At 42.8% G+C, this 26,174-nt stretch overlaps 3 protein-coding genes across 3 annotated transcripts; 2 read left to right on the top strand and 1 right to left on the bottom strand.

Moving 5' to 3' along the window:
* Positions 1-254: 254 nt before the first annotated feature.
* Positions 255-6,197, top strand: LOC308328176 (uncharacterized protein). Its single transcript, XM_080781907.1, has 4 exons — positions 255-627; positions 1,590-1,693; positions 3,159-3,265; positions 5,339-6,197. Exons 1-4 carry the CDS (start codon positions 513-515, stop codon positions 5,907-5,909), a joined length of 897 nt encoding a protein of 298 aa, XP_080638033.1. The 5' UTR covers positions 255-512; the 3' UTR covers positions 5,910-6,197.
* A 7,324-nt stretch (positions 6,198-13,521) lies between these two features.
* LOC308328777 (ATP synthase subunit g, mitochondrial-like) lies at positions 13,522-13,833 on the bottom strand (the record flags this gene model as incomplete). Its single annotated transcript, XM_080782888.1, has 1 exon — positions 13,522-13,833. One exon carries the CDS (start codon positions 13,831-13,833, stop codon positions 13,522-13,524), a length of 312 nt encoding a protein of 103 aa, XP_080639014.1.
* A 9,897-nt stretch (positions 13,834-23,730) lies between these two features.
* On the top strand, positions 23,731-24,948 carry LOC308328776 (26S proteasome non-ATPase regulatory subunit 11-like; the record flags this gene model as incomplete). Its single annotated transcript, XM_080782887.1, has 1 exon — positions 23,731-24,948. The coding sequence occupies one exon, from the start codon at positions 23,731-23,733 to the stop codon at positions 24,946-24,948; it is 1,218 nt and encodes a 405-aa protein (XP_080639013.1).
* Between the last annotated feature and the right edge of the window lie 1,226 nt (positions 24,949-26,174).

Here is a 26,174-nt window from a genome sequence, read left to right as displayed (position 1 = left end):
CTTCCAGAATGTTGGAAGAACAGTCTTGAATTTTCTCCACTCCACTGATCAGGGAAAAGTATACCCATCGCCTGTGGAGGGCAGCATTACACTTGCCAGTGTACAGCATAGAGTATTTGGGGCGTACAGCCCATAGAGTATTACAGCCGTACAGCCTGCAAGTGGTACTCACACCGGAAGCAAGAAGAAGAAGACCCGGAAGTATTTATTCTTGCATTGTTTACGTCACGTGCAGGGATCTTCGTATAGAAAACGGTAGAAAACCAAGTGGCGTCTGGAAAGTAAAAGATAAACAGAAACTAAGTAAATATAAGCAAATAAGTACATAAATAACCGTTAATTTGTCAATAAGTGTTACAATATAATACGCCTGGCCACAGGAAAAAAACTGCTCAACGGTTGGTTTATTTATGGCCCAGCTTCTGAAGAATACTGCATCTGCGATCTGGTTAAAAACCAACAACCACATACTTTGTTTCTTTATTAATTTGTTACTTTGAATTTAGAGTAAAATGTGTGATGTGGAGACGTTGCGGTTGTTCGTCAATGAGCGATTGAGCGCCGCAGCGGACGATATTTTCACTTTTTTCATCAGAACCCTGGAACTATACCACCAACAACACCATGGTACGGAATTAGTCCTAGTATTTTACATGATATCACATAATTATGTAATTATATAATAGTATTAAATTACATTATATTACATATTAAATATTTTTTGGTATTTATAAATTATTAACCTATGGAACCCTTATTTTATATAACTTCATGTCACATACCTTCCATTGACAGCCCATTCATGAAACAGAAAAGTACATAAGAAAAGTCCATAAGTATGTATACATACTTATGGACTTTTCTTATGTACTTTTCTGTGCACCTTTGTGGCTGAGTGTCTGTTCTCTCTGTCTCTGTAAAATAGTCGATCTGCAAGTTCACGACGTAGGATAATGAATTGTTCATTATATTAATGAACAATTCATATCAGTGTAATGGTCTTAGCAATGATGTTAATTTTCCTTAACACCTTAAAAACAAGAAACAATAGACAATAGATCAAGTTATGTAGCCAGGTCATTATTGATCTGGCAATTAACTTGCGCCTTGCACACAAGCAGAGTGCGCAAACTTGTACTGCTACTAACTAATGTCTATTACTGCTGTTCTAAATCCTTTAGACCTGTTATTGACCTAATGCCAACCTTGAAACGTACCTTAGTTACGTCACCATCAACAGCCAAAAAGGGACCACCATTCTTACCGACATACACATACCCAGCCAATCACCAAACGTACCTTAGTTACGTTTTACCCACCCACCATTGAAACATAATATTACGTGACGTCACCATCAACAGCCAATTAGGGACCAACAAGGACAGTCCTACATACCATACCTACGCAGCCGACCACAGTACTTGCACACTCTGCTTGCGCAAGTAATAATTATGTAATAATTATGTCAGGCCGATGGATGGATGAATGGCCAGTCGGATAACATCCTTAGGAAGAAAAAAAAAACATCACAATAATAACATAGTCAGTTATTAATACATGTTAGTAAATGTCATTTTCTATTCTTCTAGACTTTTTCCCAGTGTGTGAAGATCAGATATCTGCTGAACATCAGGACAGAAACGCCAGTCTGCTCCAGGAGGAACCAGACCCTCCACTCATCAAAGAGGAACAGGTAGGAAGAACCTTTGCATTTAAGTGGTGCTCAATCTTTTTCATTTCAAGCAGAGCCATAGCCTATAGCTGAGAGAGTTGTGCAATTGAGGGGTCAGAAAACTGTGCTCGAGCTCTGTTCATGCAGCCCTGGAGTGTGACAAGCTGGAGTTTGAAATACATTGTTTTCAACGAGGGCGGCGCAAATTTCAGCAATGTTAAGCATGTGTGCAACATGACAACTGTTTTAAAGTATTGCACAGTGACAACTACAGTAAAGTCTCTGTAATGTTTATGTTGTACTATTACTAAAAACGATCTGAAATAAAGGAATTTAAGATCATTTACGCTGGGCTGTTGCCTGAGTCCAGTGCATTCTGCCAGATTCCGGTCCAGGACTTGTCACTCTTCGCCTAGCACTTCGCCAATATTAGTCGATGTAGAAGAGCCGCCAACTGTCGTATTTTAATGGCTCTAAGGACCCCCACAATTATATGTAGGCCTATTTGGCTGACCCCCATATTTTGTACCAGGGACCCCCCCAGAAGCAAAGATTTTAGTTAAAAATGTTTGCTGTGAAAGAATATATATTCAACGATTTGCATCACATTTTCACGATATTTTTTTTTTTGCAGATCTACAAGCTGCTGCGCTATGAGCTTGTAGATCTGCTATTTTTCAACAGTTAAAGTTTAAAATAATGTTTAACGTGGTTAAAAGCTAAGGTGACACAGATGTGTTCCAGGTCCTAATGGGTTAAAAGAAATCGCAATTATTTGTGTGACAACACTTTCAGCGCTCCCTGGTGTTCATGTGAAATTACCGCAGGCAGCCAGTCAATATCTGTGAATTTGTGCCAACTACTTCCGGCCCACACAGCCCAATACAGCAAGAGGAGGAGCAAAAGGTTTTACGAGCAGCAGCTGTAGTAATAAGGCGATAATATGGCTTGCGCGATGCGATCAGAAATCACTATTTACATCTGAAGGTCGGGCGGATTGTACTAAAACAACAACTTTGGAGTATTTTTCTGATAAAACAAGCAGCAAAGAAACGACAATGAGTGGATCCTTATGGGAGGCGCGTGCATTGATCCTCTTGATGGGAAGAACGTAGGTGCACGAAAGGTTAGTGTTGAGCTTCGGCTGCTTGGAATTTATATAAACCTTAGCCATCTGACTGGTATGGCGACCTTCGGGGTTAAATCTTAACCCGTCATCTGATGGGTTCCGAAGCGTTTTTGGCGTCATGGGTGTTAATTCACTGTATTTGTTCTGCCCCCTGTACTTTATTATGTTTACTTGTTTTTGTATGTTTTTTTGTATGGATATCCTTTTTACCACTTTTAAGAGCCTGCTCAGGGACTACAGATGAAAATTAGCCTATGGATTTGCAAAATGACGTGTTGATTAATGTGCATTGTCCCTGTTAAATAAATAAATAAAATAAAATAGTCTAGTAAAATATAATGATGGTGACAACTGCAGGAAGACGAGGAACTACTGCAAAGACCAGAGGAGGCTGATTGGCCAACGATGACGTCACCAGCAGCGAAACGCGAAGATGATGGAAATCATAAATATGTATATGCAAGGTATGCTCATGTTCCATTCCAAATTCCAACCATGCCTTGTTCCCCTACGGTAGTTGAATTTCAATTTCAGTTTTTGTGTGTTACCAGACACCTTTACAAACTAATTGGTGAATACATTTCTTGGTCAATAACCCTGACTATAAAAGACAATTTTCACAATGTATATGAGTTTCGAGCAGTTTCCAATTCTTTGTATATGAAAAATGAATTCAGGTTTCTACCTTAAAAAAAAGTAAAATAATATATATATATTTAAGCATAGTGGTGGCCGCCATCCTTAAATGGACCATTTTTTAGGCCTTGACAGGCATTTTTAGCTGGACATGCCTTATTTAGATTGAGCACCCCTTAATACCCCTAAATACACAGATGTCATAAATTAACATGATTTGCCTTCAGCATTTTCTGAAATTCTGCCTAGACTTCACTTAGTAGACTATAGACTTATTTATGAAATATTGACAAGCACTCAAACTAAGGACATTTTCTCTACAATTTTGATTAGCTTTTATATTATTATGATTGTTTGTAAACACACAACACAGTTTCATGCTATGTCCAGACGAGGACATATTCTGCGTTTCCTGGGAAAGTATTTAGCCGATCTGCCCTTTCTTCCACACGGAGATGGCGTTTTTGGGGACTTAAACGGCTAATTTTGAAACCACCTCCCAGAGTGGGAAAGTTTGGAGATGCGACTTTGTCGTCTCCATGTGTACAGCGAATGCCGTCTCTTTCCTGAGCCGGTGATGTCATAGTCCCCTCGCCCCTTTCAAACTAACCAGTGTTAATGGTTTATTTCACCATAACCACTTACATAAGTATCACAGCTATTTTATATTTGCACATAATGTCTATAAATCTCTTTTCCGAAAATAGACGATCTGCAGCCCATGCATGAGCTTTTAGATGAGCTATTTTTGGAGAACGGATATAAATTATGGTGATTATCAATCTGGAAAGACAAGAAAAAAATAGATGATCTGCATTATTGTTACTATATTGGTGTAGTGTAGAATAGATTATAGGCTATATCTAAGATAGGCAGCACAGCCAGGCAGGTCCCTCTGCGAGGTGCACAGAACAGCAGCATGGACTCACCTCGTTAAAGTGCTTCGTCTTCTTGGGTGGAAATTAAACATTCTGAAGGTGCTATCAATGCTTCAACTTGCTCTCTAAATTATATTCTTTGCAAGCATGCAGCCAAAATGTCACGGTGGGCAAAGCCTTTGTTTGTGTAACTTCAAACCGGCTTTGCATTGAGAGACCCCAGGTACGATAAACCCATCGTTTACTGTCCATATTCCTCGATAAACGGCCTGTATAGTAGCCTATGTGCAATTTCTCTTGTTAACTAGCTGCAGATTAAGCAAAAGGTTTAGCGCTGTGCAAAAGCAGGTGGAAACTATTAACGAGCAATTATCTGACATTCAGAAGTATTGTGCCCCGAATATAATCTCCAAAGTCAAACTCATAAATTCACAATGCATCATGCTTCCCCTCGTGAGCTTTAAGATCTGAAACCTATGAATCTCATGCTTATGTAATATGTATACTTTGTAGCCTATACTTCTTGCAGAAGAGGGTAGTTATGAGAATATTAGTAGGCCTATGTAAAATCATTAAAATTGTAATGAGTAATGAAAAGAAAGAAAAACATCACATTCAATTTCACATGCATTTTACCTACCTACTACTTTTCTTTTTGGGTGGCCATCTACAGGCCAGGTTCAGGTTCAGGTTTATTTGTCATGTGTATAGATACAGAGTATAAATACAATGAAAATTATTTTGCTCAGAGCACTCTCAGAGCCGTCCTCGTGTATACAGGGTCTTAGTTTTTTTTACCATTATCGTTTGGTTTTTGTAATGTCACATTTCTATTTTTATTTCAGTTAACTAAAATGTTGTTCTAACTCTAGTAAACATTTAGTGAACTATTGTGACCAGAACCTGTCACCAGCAGCTCAACTCAATGTATCTGTCTGTCTGTCTGTCTGTCTGTCTGTCTGTCTGTCTGTCTGTCTGTCTGTCTGTCTGTCTGTCTGTCTGCGTGTGTGTTATTGAGAGCAGGGAGACAGAGGCTGTGGCCAGCACCTCATCTCAGTACATGGAAAGTGTTGCTGATGAGGACTGTGGAACATCTTCGTTCTGTCAGTCTGACCCTGAAGAAGCCATTGATGACCTCAGGACAACACAATCCACTTTAAACCCAAACACTGCTGGTAAGACTGTCCAACCCAGTCCCACAGTAGTCGAAAAACCCTTTAGTTGTACAGTTTGTGACAAAAGCTATGGCGGAGAAAGTGACTTGAGGCGGCACATGAGGACGCACACGGAGGAGAAACCCTTTAGTTGTGCAATTTGTGGCAAATGCTTTAGTGGGAAAACCGTCTGGAAGAGACACATAGGGACTCACACAGGGGAAAAACCCTTCAGTTGTCCGGTTTGTGGTAAGAGCTTTATTCGTAACGAAACGATGAAGAGGCACATGATAACTCACACTGGTGAGAGGCCTTTTAGTTGTATGATTTGTGGCAAATGCTTTGGTCTGAATTCACATTTGAAGGCACACATGAAGACTCACACAGGAGAGAAGGCTTGTGTTGGTAAGATATCTGGGCAAAGAACAAACCTTACATAGTGTGACAGTGACATGGTCTACTCTAGATCAGTGGTTCCCAAACCTTTCTGACCCAAAAGAGAATGGAATTTCTTTCTTTTTCTTTTCTCAAATTTCCCAAATTAACGTATTTGGCCACCCCCATCTGAAAATATTTTATGTGATAAAAGATTAGTGTTGTTTAAATGTTTGAAATAGGTTCCAAATATTTTAAACTTTTTCAAGATTTAGCTGGGGACCCCCGGAACTCCTTCAAGGGCCCTTCTGGACCCCACCTTGAGAACCACTTACAACCACTGAGATATTTGGTGTTAATGTCATGGTATGAATTTATTATTGAATAAAGAAAATACAGCCTGTTAACTGAGACCAAATCTTTCTCACTCTCTCCAAATGTATTGTACATTTTATTTATCAAATGTGTGTGTGTATATCTTTTTTTCCCCCTTTTTTTAAATTATTTTTTAAATGAATGCCCTACTTCCTTCCTTGCACAAGAGTTTCGCACACAAGTATCAAATAGCCAATCTGCAAGCTCATCACGCACCATATGGTGACACGTGAGCTTGTAGATCGTCTATTTTTACTACTTTCGAAAGTGTGTCTCTGTGTTTTATTAATATTGAACTAATGAAAAGTATAGAGCTTGTGACAAAATAACTATTGATAAACATTTCCTGAAAACATGGACATACAAGGTTTCCACTTGACAGTGACAACAAAGTAATTTGTGGATGAGTAGTGGTCTGCTGTCTGAACGAAAAGGGACGTCACAATATGGCCTAATGGACATAGAAATACTTAAAGGAATGCTTCACCCAAAAACGACTTATTGTCTATCAATTACTCCTTGAATTCCTGGAGATCCTTTTGTTTTTAATTTGTCACATTCCTAAGCCAATTAAGTGAGTAGTTACACAGTGAGAGTTGTTACTTGCGCAACCAGAGCGGGCTGGGTCGGTGTTGTCCACTGGCCAATAATGATGTATGTATGTCGGTGTTGTCCACCGACCAATAAGGGACCAACATTCTTATGACGTAACTATGGTACGTTTGGTGATCGCCTGGGTATGTATTTGGTTAAAATGGGTAGGGTTTAAAAAAAGGCAAGAGCTTGCTCTGGTGCACTGGCCTAAAGTGGGTCCTTAAAAACTGCTAAAACTTCTGAAATGTATGTATGTAGGTATGTATGTGTGTATGTATTTTAAAAGGGGGGCTTTTTTGTAAAAATCCCTGCCCGCAATACCTTCATATATTTAAAATTAATTCAAAAATGGGGTTACCAGTGAAGGGCAAACTGCCTATTCACTGGGGACTATGCAAGGCAGAGGCGTCCACCCACCTGAGTCCAAGTTAGACTAGAACGCATACCTAAAATGTATGTATGTCGGGGTAAGAATGGTGGTCCCTTATTGGCTGTTGATGGTGACATAACTAAGGTACATTTCAAGATTGTTATAAGGTCAATAACGGGTCTAAAGGATTTAGAACAGCAGTTGTAAATTACATTAGTTAGTAGCAGTACTTGTCTTGCGCGCTTGAAGTTTGCACCTCAACAGAGTGCATTTCTAGTTCTATATTCAAATTGGCTAATGGGAGGGCAGGTGAACTGACCTCTGACATCACTCTGACACAACCAAAACATATTAGTAGTAGTACCCAATGTGTTGTCATGGCATCAGCCGCAAACAAATCTCCATTTATGGGCACAAAAGTGGGAATGCCCAGTATAGGGATACTGATGACATAAGCGATCTCTATATATGGGACAAGGACAAATACATCCATCCATCTATCTTCAACCGCTTATCCGTAGTCGGGTCGCAGGGGCAACAGCTCCACCAGAGTGCTCCAGCCGGGGTGCGCACGTTTTTCCGACACCCCAATAATCCGACAGGCAATAGTCCGACATGTGTCGGACCATTGTCCCCCATTCCGGCTTTTTACTCCAATGGTTAGACATGTCATTACCCGACAGAAGTTCTAGCAATAGTCCGAAAACCATAGGTTAGACGGGACAATAGTCCGACGCGGGAAACAGTAGATAAAGCGAAAATAGCTGATCCGCAAGCTCAACTTGCATCCCACGATGCTGAGCGTGTGTTCCAGTTTCAACTTCATTGAGCGTGGCCAGCGCCGCTGTGTGTGTGTGTGTGTGTGTGTGTGTGTGTGTGTGCGTGAGTGCGTTCGTGTGTGTGTACGCGTGCATGTGTGTGTGCGCGTGTGTGTGAGTGCGTGCGTGCGAACTTCGAGACTAGTTGTATGTCCGCCTGACAGTAGTGCATTACATTGTATTTCAATTTGAAATAAATAATGATGAATTGATGTACTGTTGCTTGTGTGTGTGTGTGTGTGTGTGTGTGTGTGTGTGTGTGTGTTTTTTAGACAATAGACCACTTAGCACTTGATTTAACTATGAAAGAAATAAAGACTATTTAACTATGAAAGAAATAAAGACATGAAAGATATTGTCAAGGGGTTGGCAATGATTGACACACTTAATTGTTAGTAGAGATGATTATGGACGTGTCCTCCCTATAAGATACCATGACTCTCCCTCTGAATGAAAATGAAAATGTAACCTGAAAGTGACGACAAGAAGCAGATAAAATTGGAACTGGAAAATCAAAAATGAAGCTGTTAAATGTATTTATCTATCTATCTAGTAGGGGGTGGGGTGTAGGGATGGTGGTTCATTTTTGTTTATTCGCTTAAGGAGGGTATTATAGGTCTATAGATTTTTAGGGTTAATTAGTAGGATTTTTTATTTCATTCAGAGGAGAGTCATGGTATTTTATTTATACTTTTATAGTGAAACATACATTTCATCCAGGGCGTACCCATTTTGAAGTGTGTCAATCAGTGCCAACCCCTTGACGATATCCTTCATCGTCTTCATTTCTTTCATAGTTAAATCAAGTGCTAAGTAAGTGGTCTATTGTCTAAAAACACACACACACACACACACACACACACACACACACACAACAGTAGACTACATCTATTCATCATTATTTATTTCAAATCAAAATACAATGTAATGCACCACTGTCAGGCGGACATACAACTCGTGTCGAAGTTTGCACGCACGCGCGCATGCGACACACACACACACACACACACACACACACACACACACACACACACACACACACACACACATGAAGGGGTTCCACTCCCGCCTCAATCTCTCTCTCTCTCTCTAAGCGCCGTGCACCTTTCTGACATAACAGTAGAAACGGCGTTGTGCTGTTTGTCTGTCTTCCGTGTCGGACTATTGGCTTGTCTGATCTATGATTGTCGGACCATTGCTAAAACCTTTGTCGGGGGAATGTTATGTCAGACTGTTGGGGTGAAAAAGGGGGAATTTCTATGGTCGGTATATTGGATTGTCGGAATAATGACGTGTCGGAATATTGGCTGTCGGACTATTGGTTGTCGGACTCCCGGTATGTCGGAAAAAAGACCTGTACCCGCTCCAGCCTTCCCTCTCCAGAGCAACATTAGTGACTTCCTCCTGGGGGATTAACATGTATGTTATATATAAGTATTGGGTATTCCTTCCCAATAGACATCACTTACTGTACAGTGTTGGTTAATTTCCCCCCTAAGATTTTGTAACCCATTTTTTCACCCAGTGTCAATTATCTAATGTAATCCTGGGTGCTACTGTACACTCCTTCTGCCAACCTGGGGAGAGCAACGGACTGACACCCATACTTCCTTCAATGCATGAGTAGTCCAAGCCGCTTATTTTCAACTGACAGGGGAAGCTTCCCCGGTTGGACGTAGCGTGTGGAGGAAACATGTTATTCCAACCAGTTCCTTTCCCCCATCAGGGGTGGCAGTTTAGAGACCAGGGGGTAGGAATCTTCACATTTCTCCTGCCATGGTGCAACAAATACCAGATTTAATTCAGCCAAATAGAACAAATGTAGCTACCATGTGATCTCAGACTACCTTGCAGTGTTGATGAGAGCACTTGATTTCAGTAAAGCAACGCCATACTGCCTCCTACATTATGTGCAATTTCAAAACAGGTAGTATGCACGGATTACCAACGACCACTTCCAATATCCAACTTTCTTGACAGAAAGTATCTCATAACATGTCTACGGTAGAGGATAGCCCCTTGACATGTATCATCTTGTTTTAGAGATGCAGATAGATAATTCAAGCTTTTTGTACACCTGCAATGTTGATGAGTTTGACGTCATTTAATACAATCAGCAAATTGCGGCGAAAAATCACACCCGTGTGAAGTGGGGGCATACATCATCATGACGTAACATGTCTATTTGCAAGGACACTATGACGTAACATTCTCCATTCATTTTCAGAATTTAATGTTTGTAGGACGAAAATAGCCGACTTGCTCAGACACCTAAAATAGTGCTAGTAGTTCTTGTGCCTGGTGAAAGCCTCTTTTTGATTGGCTCGTACAATGTTGTCGGGCGAGGGTGAATCAAAGTGGAATGGTGTAATCGGCTGTAGAGGAGTTTGCTGCTCTTGGCTTTTGACCAGCATCTGGCCCCCTGGTGGTCTGTACAGGAGGATGGCCTTCATCATCCTCTCTCTGCCGTTCTTGGGGGCACGGAGTGACAAGGTCACAGCGAATACAGATGGTGAGGCACATGCAGTGAGGTCATTGTCACAGATATGAAGAAATGCATCTGCCGACCGGGCCACAGGTTTTCTCAAATCGAGGTTCTGGCCCGACCTAGTGGGTTTGGTGTTCAGGCAGAGTAGTTTAGGTGGTGTCTTATCTTGGGCGCTGTTCACTTTGAAACTGCCAGTCGAGTCGGTCGACAATGTACGCCCACATGAGCTCCCTGGTGAAAGGAGTGAGCTGAGGGAATATTCTGGAGCTTTTGAGATGACTGCTGTTTTGACTTGGTTCTGAGAAGACAACTGAGCCAGAGAGAGTGGCTCTGAAAGGCCAGATGGTCTGGTCTCTCGAAGTTTCAGCGCTTGAATGCAGAAGGGTTGAGATGGACCTGAAGGGTGGTTGCATTGATTCTGCAGGGCCAGCTGAGACGGAAGCGGCCTGTCTAGGCCTATTAAGGGACTGGTGCCGGTTGAGCTGGACACAGTGTGTGTTTGTGCTGGTCTTGCAGTGCCCTGCGATTGAAGGAGAATGTGTGTGTCCTTGTTCTGATGCTGGGACGCAAGCTGAGACGGTGAGAGCGTGTGCACCGCCGTCGCTGGATTCTGTGACACTCTAGGAGTCATACTGCCATGGGGACTGGGCATGGAACTACAGAGAGTGGGTCTTTGGTTTGAGTGTTCCTGGATTAGATCGGCAAGCGACAAGCATCCATTGGGATCAGTGGTCTTCATGAACCTGTTTCGTTCCCCAACTTCCACTGACTGGCTGCTCCGAAGGACAGAGCCGAAACCCCTGACAACAGGTGTGGGAGGGACCAAAGTAGAGTCAGACACTGGCACTCTTGGGTTACCTGGTGACAGGCTACTCGATGAAACCGCAAGGAGGGAAGAGGAAGGGGCTGGAGGAGCCGAGCTGAGAGATGCTGAGGACATTTTCAAAGTCCCCAACATTCCGGGTGAAAGGGAGAGGCCTCCCTCCCTCCCTAGTTTGGGAGGTGACTTACCTTGGACCCTGTTAAATTTTATACTGCTGGTCGATACTTTACCCCCATGCAAGTTCCCAGGTGAAAGGAGTGAGTTGAGGGAACAGTCTGGCCAATTTGAGATGGCTGACGTTTTGACTTGGTGCTGAGAAAACAACGGAGACAGAGAGAGTGAATCCGAAAGGCCAGACGGTCTGGTTTCTTGGTGTTTCAGTGCTTGAGTGCAGACGGGTTGAGGACCTGAAGGGTGGTTGGATTGATTCTGCAGGGCCAGCTGAGACAGATGCAGCCTGTCAAGGCCTAGTAGGGGACCGGTTCCGGTTGAGCTGGACACAGTGTGTGTTTGTGCTGTTCTTGCAGTGCCCTGCGATTGAGGGAGAATGTGTGTGTCCTTGTTCTGATGCTGGGAGGCAAGTTGAGACAGTGAGAGCGTGTGCACCGCCGTCGCTGGAGTCATACTGCCATGGGGACTGGGCATGGAACTACAGAGAGTGGGGCTTCGGTTAGAGTGTTCCTGCATTAGATCAGCAAGTGACAGGCATCCATTGGGATCAGTGGTCTTTATGAGCCTGTCTCCTTCCCCAACATCCACTGCCTGGCTGTTCCGAAGGACATAACCGAGACCCCTGAAAACAGGTGTGGGAGGGAGCAGAGTGGAGTCAGATACTGGCACTCTTGGGTTGCCTGGTGACAGGCTACTTGATGAAGCTGCAAGGAGGGAAGGAGGTGGAAAGCTAAGAGGTGCTGAGGATATATTCAAAGTCCCCATCGTTCCGGGTGAAAGGGACAGGGAGGGTGGAGCACCCAGTGAGTAAAGGCCTAGACCCTGGCCACCTGCTGCTTCCTGGGTATTCCGGTTGTGTTCAGACATGAGCTGAGCCAGGCTAGGGCTGCCTTTTGAGGAACCATTTTTGTACATGGTGATTCTTTCCTTTAATGTTCTCTCCAGTTTATATTTCTCCCTATGTGTCAGGCCTTATGCTAAGGCGTCTATGACATCACATACAAATGCAGACCTTTGCAGATATTGTTAATGAATGTGGCTCCCATGTGACAGTCTATGATGTCAGACTATCTATCTATGACATAGGCTATCTACGTCTCCATATTTGGGCAATGTCTCAGCCTGAGCCAAATCACACATCCATTATACATTTTAAGTTAGATATTTCAATGAAATATAAAACAGTATGTGAATTTCACGGTTTGCGATATTAACTCTGAACACAAATTTGATGTGCATCACCTCAGAGCCATGTCGTAAAAGTGGCAGAATTTTGTTTTGTTTAAAGTTTGAACGTTTCTTTCTTCTTTTTGAGGGGCACTAGCCCCTCCTATATACGGCTTTTGTCCCAACACGTCTCAAGATTGACAATGAACGGAGAAATGTCAAAATTTTGCTAACTATGACATAAATTAAACATCAAAACATTAAACGCCATTGACAATGAAGGAAGAATTTACGTCATATGTAAACGAGCAAATCAGCTAACCAATCACATGCAACAGGCATTCTGATTGGCCAATATGAGATGATCCATGATGATTTACGATAAGAGCACCCCTCACTTCACACAGGTGTGATTTTCTTTAAATTGTACACATGTGAAGTTGAGCATGCAACACCCAGATAGTGGCCACCAGCAGGACCTCAGAAAGGAGGACACTCTTGAGTGTTTAACCAACATGACCCCTCTTATGTGTTTACATCACCCACTTCTATAGATTACACCTGTTGCACCCGTTATTCAGGGTTTCATTTTGAGGTGCGTGAGCACCTCTAACGTCTGACGGCTTTTGGAAATTACGTCATATGGCATCCAAGTCTATGGACTTTGTTTTAGAGTAGGGTGCCCCTCACTTTATATGAATGTATTTTTTCATGTTTCGATTGACCTTTTCTTTGGGGTTTCGTGGAATGCATTTTATTCACAAGTTAAACTGTCCCAATGTTAAGTTAGGACTGGCATATTTGAGATAAGAAAACAGCGGGACAACAAAGTAGAGACTCATGGTGGAGAACAGTATTACCAGTCCAAAACTCAGACATTGTAGCCAATAAGGCCTCCTTTGCCAATGCACTCTCCAATATAGAACCACATCAACACTTCAGTGGCCACCAGTCCATTCCTTAATGCGTCCTTCACTGTTGTTTGTCCAAGGCGTCCTGTCTGGAAGCCCTTGATGAGGCTTTGTGCACTTTCAATAGCGCTGGGAATCTCAGTAGGAGACGGAGGAACCAGCTCAACACGAGCGTAATGCCAGAAGGTCGCTAACCGGGGTCTGGAATAGGCGACAGTGGCATCGACCATTGTGGGTAACTTTGCCATCAGTTTCTGCACTGCTTGTGCCATGATGAAGTGTGAATGTTTCTCGTTAACTGGAACTGTCGACTGAAAGTGACCTAAAGCATACCCACTATTTGTTCATTTTGAATGAATGAATGAATGATGATGACAGACATGTGTTGACCCTGACGCGATCAGTGACGTCACCACTGATATCATGTTATGACGTCATCTACAGTATGACGTAACGTATGTTAATACTCATTATTATAATTAGCTATTAACTGTCAATAATTTATCTGGAGACCAAATGATTGATGGTTAATATTAATATACTACAACTATAGTATGTTGTTTTTCATAGTTTTCGACGATAACAAAAAAGGTCAAATTATTCTTTTGGATGACATACTAATAATAGTATGTTGTTCATGGTTTTCGACGAAAAGAAAGAAATTATGAAAACCATGAAAAAACTACTTACTACATTTTAAAACATTGCTGCAAATTAACGGGACCATACAAAGCATCATATTTGAAAACAAAGTTAACTGTAAGGAACACTGTGTACTTGAATCTGTAGTGTACAGAAGACTCGACTTGAAAAACAATACTATATGAAAATGCTGCACAATATATCGTATCGTTATCGAGGTATGAAGATGTGCAATATCAGTATTGCAAAAAGGCAACAGTATCACAATATATCGATATATATCGTCCACTTCGAAAGCCAGCAACATCCCTCTGTTTTAGCCTGTACCCTTGGCCGTCACTTGGTGTGTGTGTGTGTGTGTGTGTGTGTGTGTGTGTGTGTGGGGGGGGGGGGGAACAGTGAAAGAAAAATCAGTTTTTCACTGTAATCCTCTTAGTTTATTTCTCCAATTCGAGTCACTCACTTATATTGTTCATCTCTTCTATGTTGATTTTTCTATCACGTTCTGCCTAATTTTAGCTTGTTTTGTAAAGCACTATGCAAATAATGTGCATTATTATTGTAATGCACATTATACAAAAAAAATCAACATTAACCCTTAGATGCATGACTGGGTCCAAAATGACCTGGTGTGGTTAGTCAGCTTCCCTATGTAATTCTTTTTTTCTTTGAAAGATTTGCATATTGATACATTTATAGAAATGCCCAGATGTATATGGCATTGTATATGGCAAACTGGGCTGCTTGGTGAGTGAGGATTTGGTGCCAATGAGGCTTAACTCGGTTTTATTGCCATTTAGTTTGAGGTTTGGAAGTCCGGATGAGTTTGGAAAGGTCTGAGGGAGAGGGGAGTTGGAAACAGGAGAGCGGTGCAGAGACTGGGGGATTAGGAACAGAGGGAGGAGGACAACCGGACGTGAGGGGGGCTAGTTGATGGTGAATGGTGGATATTTTGGCGTTGAAGAATGACATTATGGCGTTGCAGTGGTCAGTGGAGTAGAAGTGTGGGGGGAGGGAATCAGGGGGGCGGAGGGAGTTGTTAACCACCGAAAACAGAGCCCGGGTGTTCCCGGCACCGGCAGTGATTTTGTCTGCAAAATATTGGGTTTTGGCTGAGGAGATGGCATTTTTATATTGGAGGATGTGGGCATGGTGCATTTGTTTGTGAACAGTGAGGCCGGTTTTGGTGTACAGTCGCTCAAGCTGACGGCCTTTGGCCTTCAGCTGGCGCAGGTGTGGGGAGAACCAGGGGGCAGAGTGGCGAAATGAGGTGTTCCGGGTCTTGAGGGGGGCAAGTGTATTTAGCAGGGATTGGAGGCCATCATTGTAAATACTGACTAACTGATCTGGGGTGCATGGGGGGGTGATGGTGGGGAGATTTTCAATGCCTGTTATGAGGTCGTCTGGGTTTATGTTTTTGATGTTACGGAGGGTTATGGTACGAGATTGTTTGGTTTTGGACAAGGTGAGACTGAGGTTAAATGAAATTAGTTTGTGGTCAGTGAAAGGGAGGTCGGAAGCAGAGAAATTGAGAGGAGTGATACCAGAGCAGCAAACTATGTCCAATGTATGACCTTTACAGTGTGTGGGGAAATTGATAAATTGTTTGAGACCAAAACTGTCCAGGCATGAGATGAAGACCTTAGTGAAAGCAAGATTGTTATTGTCCAAATGAATATTTACGTCACCAAGCAAAATTATATTGGGTGACAGTGCAGATATGAGTGAGAAATGTAGTGAAATCAGTAATAAAATCCTTGTTTGGTTTGGGAGGGCGGTAAATGTTGACTAGAATGGTAGGAGTGGGTCACTGGGTCCATTCAAGTGAAGAGCCACAGCCTCGAATGATTGTGACACTGTTGGCATGGTAACGGTAGACACTTTCCAAGTATCGCGATGTAAAATCGCGAGACCGCCTCCTCTTCCGGATAGACGAGACTTGCTGGTGTAAACAAAGCCATGTGGAATACAGTCATTTCATTGTGAATAATCATCCGGGGTTTGCCAGGTCTCACAGAGACAGAGACAGTCGAGATTGTGATCGGTGAGGATGTCCTGGAGTAGTTGTCCTTTGCCGGTGACGGAGCGGGTGTTGAGGAGTCCAAAGTTGACGTCGGAGTGTTGGTTGGAGAAGCTAACGTTAGCCGACCTAGCTAGGCTGGCTAGCGTTCTGTGATCCACCCTCCTGTTGGTGTTTTTTGGAGGACGGCGGCGGCCGGCGGACCAGAGCGACTGAATGGCAGTGGAGTCGTCGGTGTTATAATTCCGTCCGGAGCCGCGGTGGATGTATCTCCGACGGGCTCATGTACTGTATCAATGTAGACGCTGGATGGATTAAAAGGGACAAGACTGTCCACACGAGCACAAAGCTCACAGCGAGCTTTTAGATCCACGCCATGGTCTCCACGGGTTGGTGAGCCGAGCAGCAGCAGCAGTAACCAGGTATTCCAGGTAAAGAACCCCAGCACGCTACGAGCTTGAACGGAGAACACAATACTGGTGATACAGTATGCTTCTATGATGAGCCCATGGTGGAGATCAGCAATACCAAGTTCCATAGAAGTGTAAGGTCTGCTGTAGGCGATGCGTGGAATCATAAAAAAGTTTTAAAAACAACCGGAGAGCAGCGGCAGCTAGTCGCGCCAGCGTTCACTGTGGGATGACACAAAAAATGAAATCGTAACTTGGACCATTGGACTCCTTGACCCTGAAAATATAGGTTTAGCCATTCAAATCAATGTTCCAACTTATTTAGAAGCAAGATATTACAAAACATACATTTTACAATTCAATATGGCTGCCACAGACATCTGGGCAAATTATTTTCTGATTCCTACCCTTTCCAAAAATGTATAGTTATGCAAATCTTCAGAAAATAAATCCAACAAAATTACATAGTGAAGCTGACTAACCACACCAGGTCATTTTGGACCCAGTCATGCATCTAAGGGTTAATGTTGAATTTTCTTGCAGCTTCATAACTACCACCATTGGATTCCTTGATGCTGAAAATGTGGGTTTAGCAGTTAAAATGTTCTAGCTTATTTAGAGGCTGAGATATTACAAAACGTACATTTTACGGTGGCCATTTTGTAAATTCCAATATGGCTGCCACAGACATCTGGGCAAATGGGAACATTGATTTTCTGATTCCTTACACAATACCCTTTCCGAAAATGTATCTTGCAAATCTTCAAAAAAATCCAACAAAAATACATAGTGGAACTAACACATTCATACACCGATTGCGGCGGAAGCCATGCAAGGTACCAACCAGCACATCGGGAGCAATTTGGGGTTCAGCGTCTTGCCCAAGTACACTTTGACATGTAGACAGGAGGAGCCGGGATTCGAACCGCCGACCCATGGATCATTGGACGACCTGCTCTCAGGGACGGATTAACCCCTACGAGGTCCCCTGGGCCGGTAATATTTGCAGGGCCCCCATAGCGCGCATGCGCGTGACATTTTCGTGTTTTCCGTGTTTTTATCATCTTTTTAACCTAAGTTAAACAAAATTAACAGGGTAATTTGTCCCTGCCTGCTCTACCTCTTGAGCCACAGTCGCCCCAATGGGCCATAACATTTTGGAGCCGTTCCGACGGGTTACCACATCTAGCCAAATTAATCATATAGTGATGGAATCTGTAACTGCAATTATTGCAAATAAGTTAAAAGAATACAACTCACTTGATGCAGCATCAGGATCACTTCCTGGGAGACCTGTGTTGCTGTGGGCATCATAGAAGGGTTCCTGAAAATTAATAAATACGTGTTGTCATACTTGGCTCATAAGAATTAAATCTCAGAACTTAAACTGTCAATGTCATGCACACAGCTTTATGTTTTATGCAAGGAGGACATGATAGTGTCATGCAAATGACTATTATAGCCTGTATGTGGTCCAGCTAAAATAAACCTAGAACATGTTCCCTTACAAAACCCATCCCCACTAGGACTAGGAGTTCAAATTTGATGTGCCATGATAATTATGCGTAATGTTACCTTCCTTCATGGAACTGCAGAAAATCAAGCAGTCCTTCAACTTTATCCAATTTCACATACTTCTGCATTTGTCTGTACCTGGGCCAGCATTTTTAATCATGCAGTAGTTATAGTAGGCTACTAAAAACTGCTTTTGTTTTCTTCCTTGTGAATTGCAAAACCGTCATGATGGTAAATCATCATGATAAAGAGACGAGAGAAAAGTACCATAACAGTATCTTATCTTAAAGTAGCAACAACACCCTACCTTACACTACCACCAGAAGATCAGTCAGGGTCTAATTTTAATGTTCAGTGATTCTTCTACACAGAAGGCAACACAATTAGAATTATATCAGAGTGAATAAGAATAATGTAATGTTCACTGTTTGTAGCCTTTACAGTTTACAGCATAAACTTGTATTTTTGGCACCAAACGGCCAGTCGGGCCAGACCATGGACTCCATGGTTTGTGTAACATAGTCACCATTAAGTCAAGATAAACATTTTGTAAAACCTACAGGCCTAGGCCTACAGTCTCCTACATCTCCGTGGATGTTTCCTTGTAGCTAATTAATGCAGTCTGCAGCACACATTTGTAATTATTTCAATAAGTCTGCACTTACCATGAAATCATGTTCGAAGAACACACATTGAAGAAAATGTGACTTGTCCACCGTGCATGTCTGTTGATGTTCTCTCAGTGTTCTGTGTAACTAACTGTTCTCTTCATCAATCAATTCAAACTGAAATGCAGGTGTGGGTGCTTAATTACATCTCTGATGAGTTGTGTTAACACTTGTGTAAACACCATTTAAATCAGAAAATGTTGAAATTACACTTTGGGAGTGGAAATCAACTCTGGATTTAATCAACTATTTAAAACAACTCCAAACACTCTCGGCTGAGTTTGGTAACACTGACGTGATCAACTCTTTCAAATGACTCCAACACTGAACCCAATTTAAATCTGAAGGTGTTAAAATGACACTTTGGGAGTTGAAATCAACTCTGTTTAACCCTGGAATTTCATCTCTCCAATTTTTGCTAGGCTCCATCTTGCGCCACCCTTATCCCTATAAGCTTATTTGCCATTTTTTACTATTTTGAAAATCATTTTAAAATAGTTCAACTAGCCGACTACATCTACACGTTGTGAGCTTGTAGATCAGCTATTTTAACTATTTTAAAAGGTTTTTTTTAAATAGTAAAAAATGGCAAATAAGTTTAGGGATAAGGGTTAAGGGGTGGCGCAAGATATAGCCCCATATGTTTGAAATAGACACTATAGGGTATGATTTGGTTCCGTAAAGATGAATACAAAATTAATATGAACATCTTTATACTGTCCAATAATTAGATAAGGAGATTATGACAGGCAGTTTTGTTGTCAAAAAACACTATGTTTGAAATGCTGTAGACACTCATGCTTTTTAAGGTGTGATTTGGGGTGCTAAGGATGAATACAAAATCAACATCTTAATACTGTCCAATACTTAGGGAGGGGGGTGGAATTATGACAGGCAGTTACTGGCGTCAATATATGACTCCAAAATGAATATCAACATCTTAATACTGTCCAATACTTCGATACAGAGGCGGGTGCAATTATGACAGGCAGTTGCTGCTGTAAAAAAATGACTCCCCAGTCCACTATATTTCCACACTCACTCCAGAGGGCCACTATATTTCCACACTCACTCCAGAGGGCCACTATATTTCCACACTCACTCCAGAGGGCCACATTGCATATACTGTCTTAGCAAAAATAGCCGATCTACAAGCTCAGATCAGCTTGTAGATCAGCTATTTTTGCTATATTTCAATTGAAATTCTGAATATTTCTTTGCTATTATTGAATTGGAATCCTGAAAAGTTATTTTATTTCAAATGCATTTAGTTATATTTCTGTTAACTTTATGAACTAAATACATTGGACATAAAAAAATGCAGTGACATTTTAATACTAAGCTACTTGTTGCATGTTTGGAATTGTTAACAGCTGATATCAATACTATATCAGTATTACGATATTAACCTGCGGGCCGCATTTAGTGAAGGTGGGGGCCGCATGTGGCCCCCAGGCCGCCAGTTGCCCATGTATATTCTAAGGTCTGATTTGGGGCCCTAAAGATGAATACAAAACCAATATCAACATCCTAATACTGTCCAATAATTGAATAATTTGAATAGGGAAGGGGTGAAATTATGACAGGCAGTTGCTGCAGTTCCCTTTCTAAGGTGTGTTTTTGGGGCGCTGCTAAGGATGAATACAAAATGAATATCAACATCCTAATACTCTCCAATATTATTTAGATATACAATACTTAGATAGGGAGGGGGGTGAAAAATATGACTCCCCAGTCAAAAAACCTCTGTTTGAAAGGTAACAAGAACACTCGGCGGATTTACCCTTTTTGCCGACTTCTCAAGACAAGTCGGCAAACCGTGGAGAATATTCGGCAGAATCTGAAGAAGAGTCGTCGCGCGGCGAATCTTCTTAAGATTCTGCCGAATATTCTCCACGTTTCGGGGCACTTTCAGCAGCTGCAGCTGCAAACCAGAAAAATAGCTGTCTACTTCCTGACTGAATTACATCTGAATAGCAACGCTTATTCTCCACGTTTCGGGGCACTTTCAGCAGCTGCAGCTGCAAGTTTCTGAATGTTAGCTACTGTGCTAACGACGATAACCAAAACAAACCCAAACCAGAAAAATAGCTGTCTACTTCCTGACTGAATTACATCTGAATAGCAACGCTAACAATGCAGAAGACGCTAACACTGAGGAGCTAAGCTAAAGTAAACGTGACGTTGTTGTGATTAAACATAATACTGCTAATGACATGCATGTGAGAAGCTCACTACAGGCCAATGTTTTTAAATAGGCTACTGTATAAAACAGTGCAGTGGATTTAGCGTGCCTCTCACACGCGCGCGCACATTTAGTACATAAATCGTCTGGAAACGTCATAAGGATTGGAACCGAGAGGTGCGTTCGTCTGTGGACGTCCTAGCGACGTCCAAACGACACGGGGCGAGATAAGAATATTCAGAATGATTCCTATTTGTTTTTTTGGCATTTCGCTTTTCGCTTGCCGTATGCTAATGCTCTGTGCAACTATTAGCTTGTCATTGACTCCCATGAATGACTCGTATCTCCTCATCCAGGGCGCTCTCCGTGGTGATAAATGGATCGATATGCTGGCGCTTCATTTCTGCTCCTCATCCGTCTGTCCCGCAAAATATGAACGCTTTTTGGAGCGTATATAAATATATTAAGATGATCGGAGATTGTGAGGTCACTTTGTGCGCGCGCGCGCACACCCACACACACACACACACACACACACACACACCGCCTCCTGGCACACACACACACACACACACACACACACACACACTGTGAAGGCCGTAGTACTGTAAATATGACATGAATATGAATGCAAAGTAGCGGTCCATGCTTTTGCATGCTTTTATTGATCTGCTGTCTGATCAGCGTGCATGATCATCATGCAGTAGCTAGATGCGCGCTCCAGCGCCGAGATTTCTTCCCGTTTCGGCGACTCTTCGTCACTTTCCGTCCGAGTTCTCAGACAGAACTCGGACCGGAAAGTGACGAAGAGTCGGCGAAAGGGGAAGAAATCTCGGCAAAGATGAAGAACAGTCGGCGACCCGAGTTCTCCAGTATTCGTTTGAAATAGACACTAGTGCTTTATAGGTTACAAAAACACTTTGTGTTTGAAATAGACACTCATGCTTTCTAAGGTGTGATTTGGGGCCCTAAGGATGAATATAAACATCTTAATACTGTCCAATACTTCGATACAGAGGGGGGTGAAATGATCACAGGCAGTTACTGCCGTCAAAATATCCAGTAGAAAGAAAATAATTTGGGGCCCTAAAGATGAATATAAATGTAGGTAACACTTGCCATGCATCCCAAATAAGCTTTATAATGTGTCATGATAATGTTCATGATTTATTTTTATAATAATTTAACATTTATAATGTAATGGTTAATGTCAATACTTGATATTATAAGTCATTTTTAATAGTTTATACTATAGTTTATAATGTGTTGTGATTAAGGTTATAAAGTATTATGATTATTTATGAGCGCTTATAAATATAATTATACATGGTTATGAGAAGATTATAATGTCTTGTGTGTTCATAATGCGTTATAAACATGGAATGCATAGCAAGTGTTAACCTAGTGGGTCACCCCGATCTTTGGACCCATGGGCCTGGGCGCGACAGGCCCTGTTCCATCTATCTTGTTGTTGGGTCACCTAACAACACAGTAACCTGACTCTGCCAGATAGCGGCAGTATTGAGTTCACACGTTCACAATTTTGTGAATGAGTGAACTCAATACTGCTGGAGTCAGGTGGAGTCAGGTTAACACACGGTGCTTGAGAACAGAGAACATGTCTGACACATACCCAAATATGGAGTCTAGGCCATATATGACATCATTAATACTAGTCATCATAGTAATGACCTCCCCTCTCCACATGGCGTCACAGCCCGGCCCCCCTCCCTCTGTCTTTGGTTTTGTCTATTGGTTGACCTACATGATGTCACAGCCCGGAGAGCAAGCGGAACCGGGCATACTTACGACCAGTAAGACGCGCAAACGCGGGAAGCGAACGCAGCTGAGACCCTGCAGATCATGTCTGTCTGTCTGTCTGTCCCGCTGTTACTGTATATGTGGACCTGGCCCCTTTTGTGCCCATATATGGAGCTGAGTGATTGCTGATGCAACACACTCCATATTTGGACGTATAGCGGGACAGACACACACACAGACAGACAGACACACAGACAGACATGATCTGCTAGGTCTCATTGCGAACGCAGTGAGCACTTACTATGAGACCTAGCAGATCATGTCTGTCTGTCTGTCCCGCTTTTGTGCCCATATATGGAGCTGAGTGATTACGTCACCATGACTCAGCCATAAGACCTAGCAGATCATGTCTGTGTGTCTGTCTGTGTGTCTGTCTGTCTGTCCCGCTTTTGTGCCCATATATGGAGCTGAGTGATTACGTCACCATGACTCAGCCATAACCCAAATATGTACGAGCTGCGTTCGCTTCTCGCGTTTGCGCGTCTTACTGGTAGTAAGTGCTCACTGCATTCGCAATAATAGTGGACTCGCTACTCAAGCCCACAATTACGCAAGTAATGCTAAAAGGATAACAGAAAAAGCCCCAAGGGCTTGTTACCACTGTGGTCCTATGCAGTAGTCGATATGAGCAGAGCACCCATATTGGTCGAATCAACGGTTATGGAAAACTGGATCTCCATAATGCCTATATAGGCATATTAGTCGGATGACTCTCTCGGGTCCTCAGCGATGCATAAAATCCACAGTGCTAAAGACCAGAAACACTTAAGAAACATAAGAAAGTCTATATTTGGCCAATGGTTTGTTCTACGTATGTGCTCACATCACGCCTAAGGCATTAGACTATCATATAAAGACGGTCTAGCCTGTCATATAAAGACTGTCTAGCAGATTACCGTGACTGGAAGATGGCCGATTGCAATGCCCTCATTGACAGGTTACATTCAATAGTGAAACGCGACATCCAGGAGAGTGATGAGGAGGCCGTCCGTGAAAAGGAGCAGTGCATCCTTGAGTTGGGCCGTCTGCTGGCCAAGACCGGACAGGCTGCAGAGCTTGGTGGACTGCTCAAGTATGTGCGTCCCTTCCTCAACTCCATCTCCAAGGCCAAAGCAGTGCAGATGGTGCGCTTGCTGCTGGACCTCTTTCTGGACATGGAGTCCGCCACGGGCCAGGAGGTGGAGCTCTGCCTGGAGTGCATCGAGTGGGCGAAGACAGAGAAGAGGACCTTCCTCAGACAGGCACTGGAGGCTCGTCTTGTCTCACTGTATGTTGACACGAAGCGTTACCAGGAAGCACTACATTTAGGCTCCCAGCTACTGCAGGAGCTGAAGAAGATGGATGACAAGGCTCTACTGGTGGATGTTCAGTTGTTTGAGAGTAAAACATACCACGCCCTCAGCAACCTGCCCAAGGCTCGTGCCGCCCTCACCTCTGCCAGGACCACCGCCAATGCCATCTACTGCCCACCCAAACTACAGGCCTCACTCGACATGCAATCAGGGATCATCCATGCGGCGGAGGAGAAGGATTGGAAGACGGCCTACTCATACTTCTACGAAGCCTTCGAGGGCTACGATTCCATTGACAGCCCCAGAGCTATCACTGCTCTCAAATACATGCTGCTCTGCAAAATCATGCTCAATGCGGCGGAAGACGTGCAGGCTTTGATTAGTGGGAAGCTAGCGCTGCGGTATGCAGGCCGGCAGATAGACTCATTGAAGTCTGTGGCACAAGCAAGCAAGAACAGGTCTCTGGCTGACTTTGAAAAGGCACTAACGGAGTATAGAGCAGAACTGAGCGATGACATCATCAGCACCCACCTGACCAAACTCTACGACAACTTGCTGGAACAGAACCTCATCAGGGTCATAGAGCCGTTCTCCAGGGTCCAGATAGCACACATTTCCACCCTCATCAAACTCCCTAAGGGAGATGTGGAGAAGAAGTTGTCACAGATGATTCTGGATAAGAAGTTTCACGGCATTTTGGACCAAGGCGAAGGTTTGTTGATCATCTTTGATGAGCCACTGGTGGACAAGACATACAAAGCAGCCCTGGAGACCATTCAGAACATGAGCAAAGTGGTCGACTCCCTCTACAACAAAGCCAAGAAGCTCACATAGTTAGACACCGTTGACCATCTGTCTCACTGTCCTGACTCCTGTGATAGGATCACAGTCATACCTGCACAAGAGTTATTCTATATCTGCTGAGTCATAGGATCACAATCATACCTGCACAAGAGTTATTCTATATCTGCTGAGTCATAGGATCACAGTCATATCTGCGTAAGAGACTGATTATATACCTGCTGCTAAATGTCTACTTGCACAAGAATCATATTCTGCCTAATTTTATTTCTATTTGACCATTCGCCTTATATTTCTCCGTATATTTGACGTTGTGCATGTTTCCCTTGTTTTCCCCCCTCTATTCTTATGACTTTGTTTAAAACTACACAACGCTGGGAGCCTCTTTAAACCAGTATACCTGTGGTGTGACAAAATGTAGTTGAAATTGGCCATGACTTCACTTCCTCCTGTCTTGAGGATGGAGAATTTTACAAGCCAATATTCCAAGCCAACAAAAAAACTTAAAAAAAACCTCAACAAGAACGACAACAAAAACAGACCAACAGAACCACAGACTGAGGCTTCATACACACATGAAGAACAACTGTTCTGTGCTCTGCCTGTGTTTGATGGCCGCCTCAATGCTTTTCCAATGGAAGTCACATGGTTTTACCAAACACTTGTGTTTGATTGCCCCCCTCCCCCGCATCAAACAAACAGGAACAGACTTCCATTGGAAAAGCATTGAGGCGGCCATCAAACACAGGCAGAGCACAGAACAGTTGTTCTTCATGTGTGTATGAAGCCTCAGTACTTGTCTGGTCTGCCTTACCCATTTCCTCTGTTACTTTTGAGTCTGTGTCTCAACCCGTTCCGATTCTTGCTCTCTGTTTTGATTTTCTTTTTCTTGTCAACTTCCTTTGATCTCCCCTTTAATCTGATCCCTCTATCTTTTTTTTACATCAGGCAGTCCAGCTTTTGGTGTGTGTGTGTGCACAAACTTTGTACTACCCAAACATTAAGTCCCATTGACAATGAATGGACACTTTGCGTAAACACAAACGTTGCCTAACACAAACATTGAAGACGCAAATTCTGATTGGCCGGAAGGAGATGATGTATGATGATGTACGATGATAAGATCGCCCCTCACTTGTCACTTCACACGGGTGTGATTTTTTTGAGGGGCGCTAGCCCCTCCAATATACAGCTTTTGTCCCCACACGTCTCTTTGACAATGAAAGGAGAAATTAGGTCATATATGCCTGAAATATGAC

Source organism: Protomyctophum bolini (assembly GCF_963924005.1).
Source record: "Protomyctophum bolini genome assembly, chromosome: 14".
NCBI lineage: Eukaryota > Metazoa > Chordata > Actinopteri > Myctophiformes > Myctophidae > Protomyctophum > Protomyctophum bolini.
This window is presented reverse-complemented; position numbering and strand designations above follow the sequence as displayed.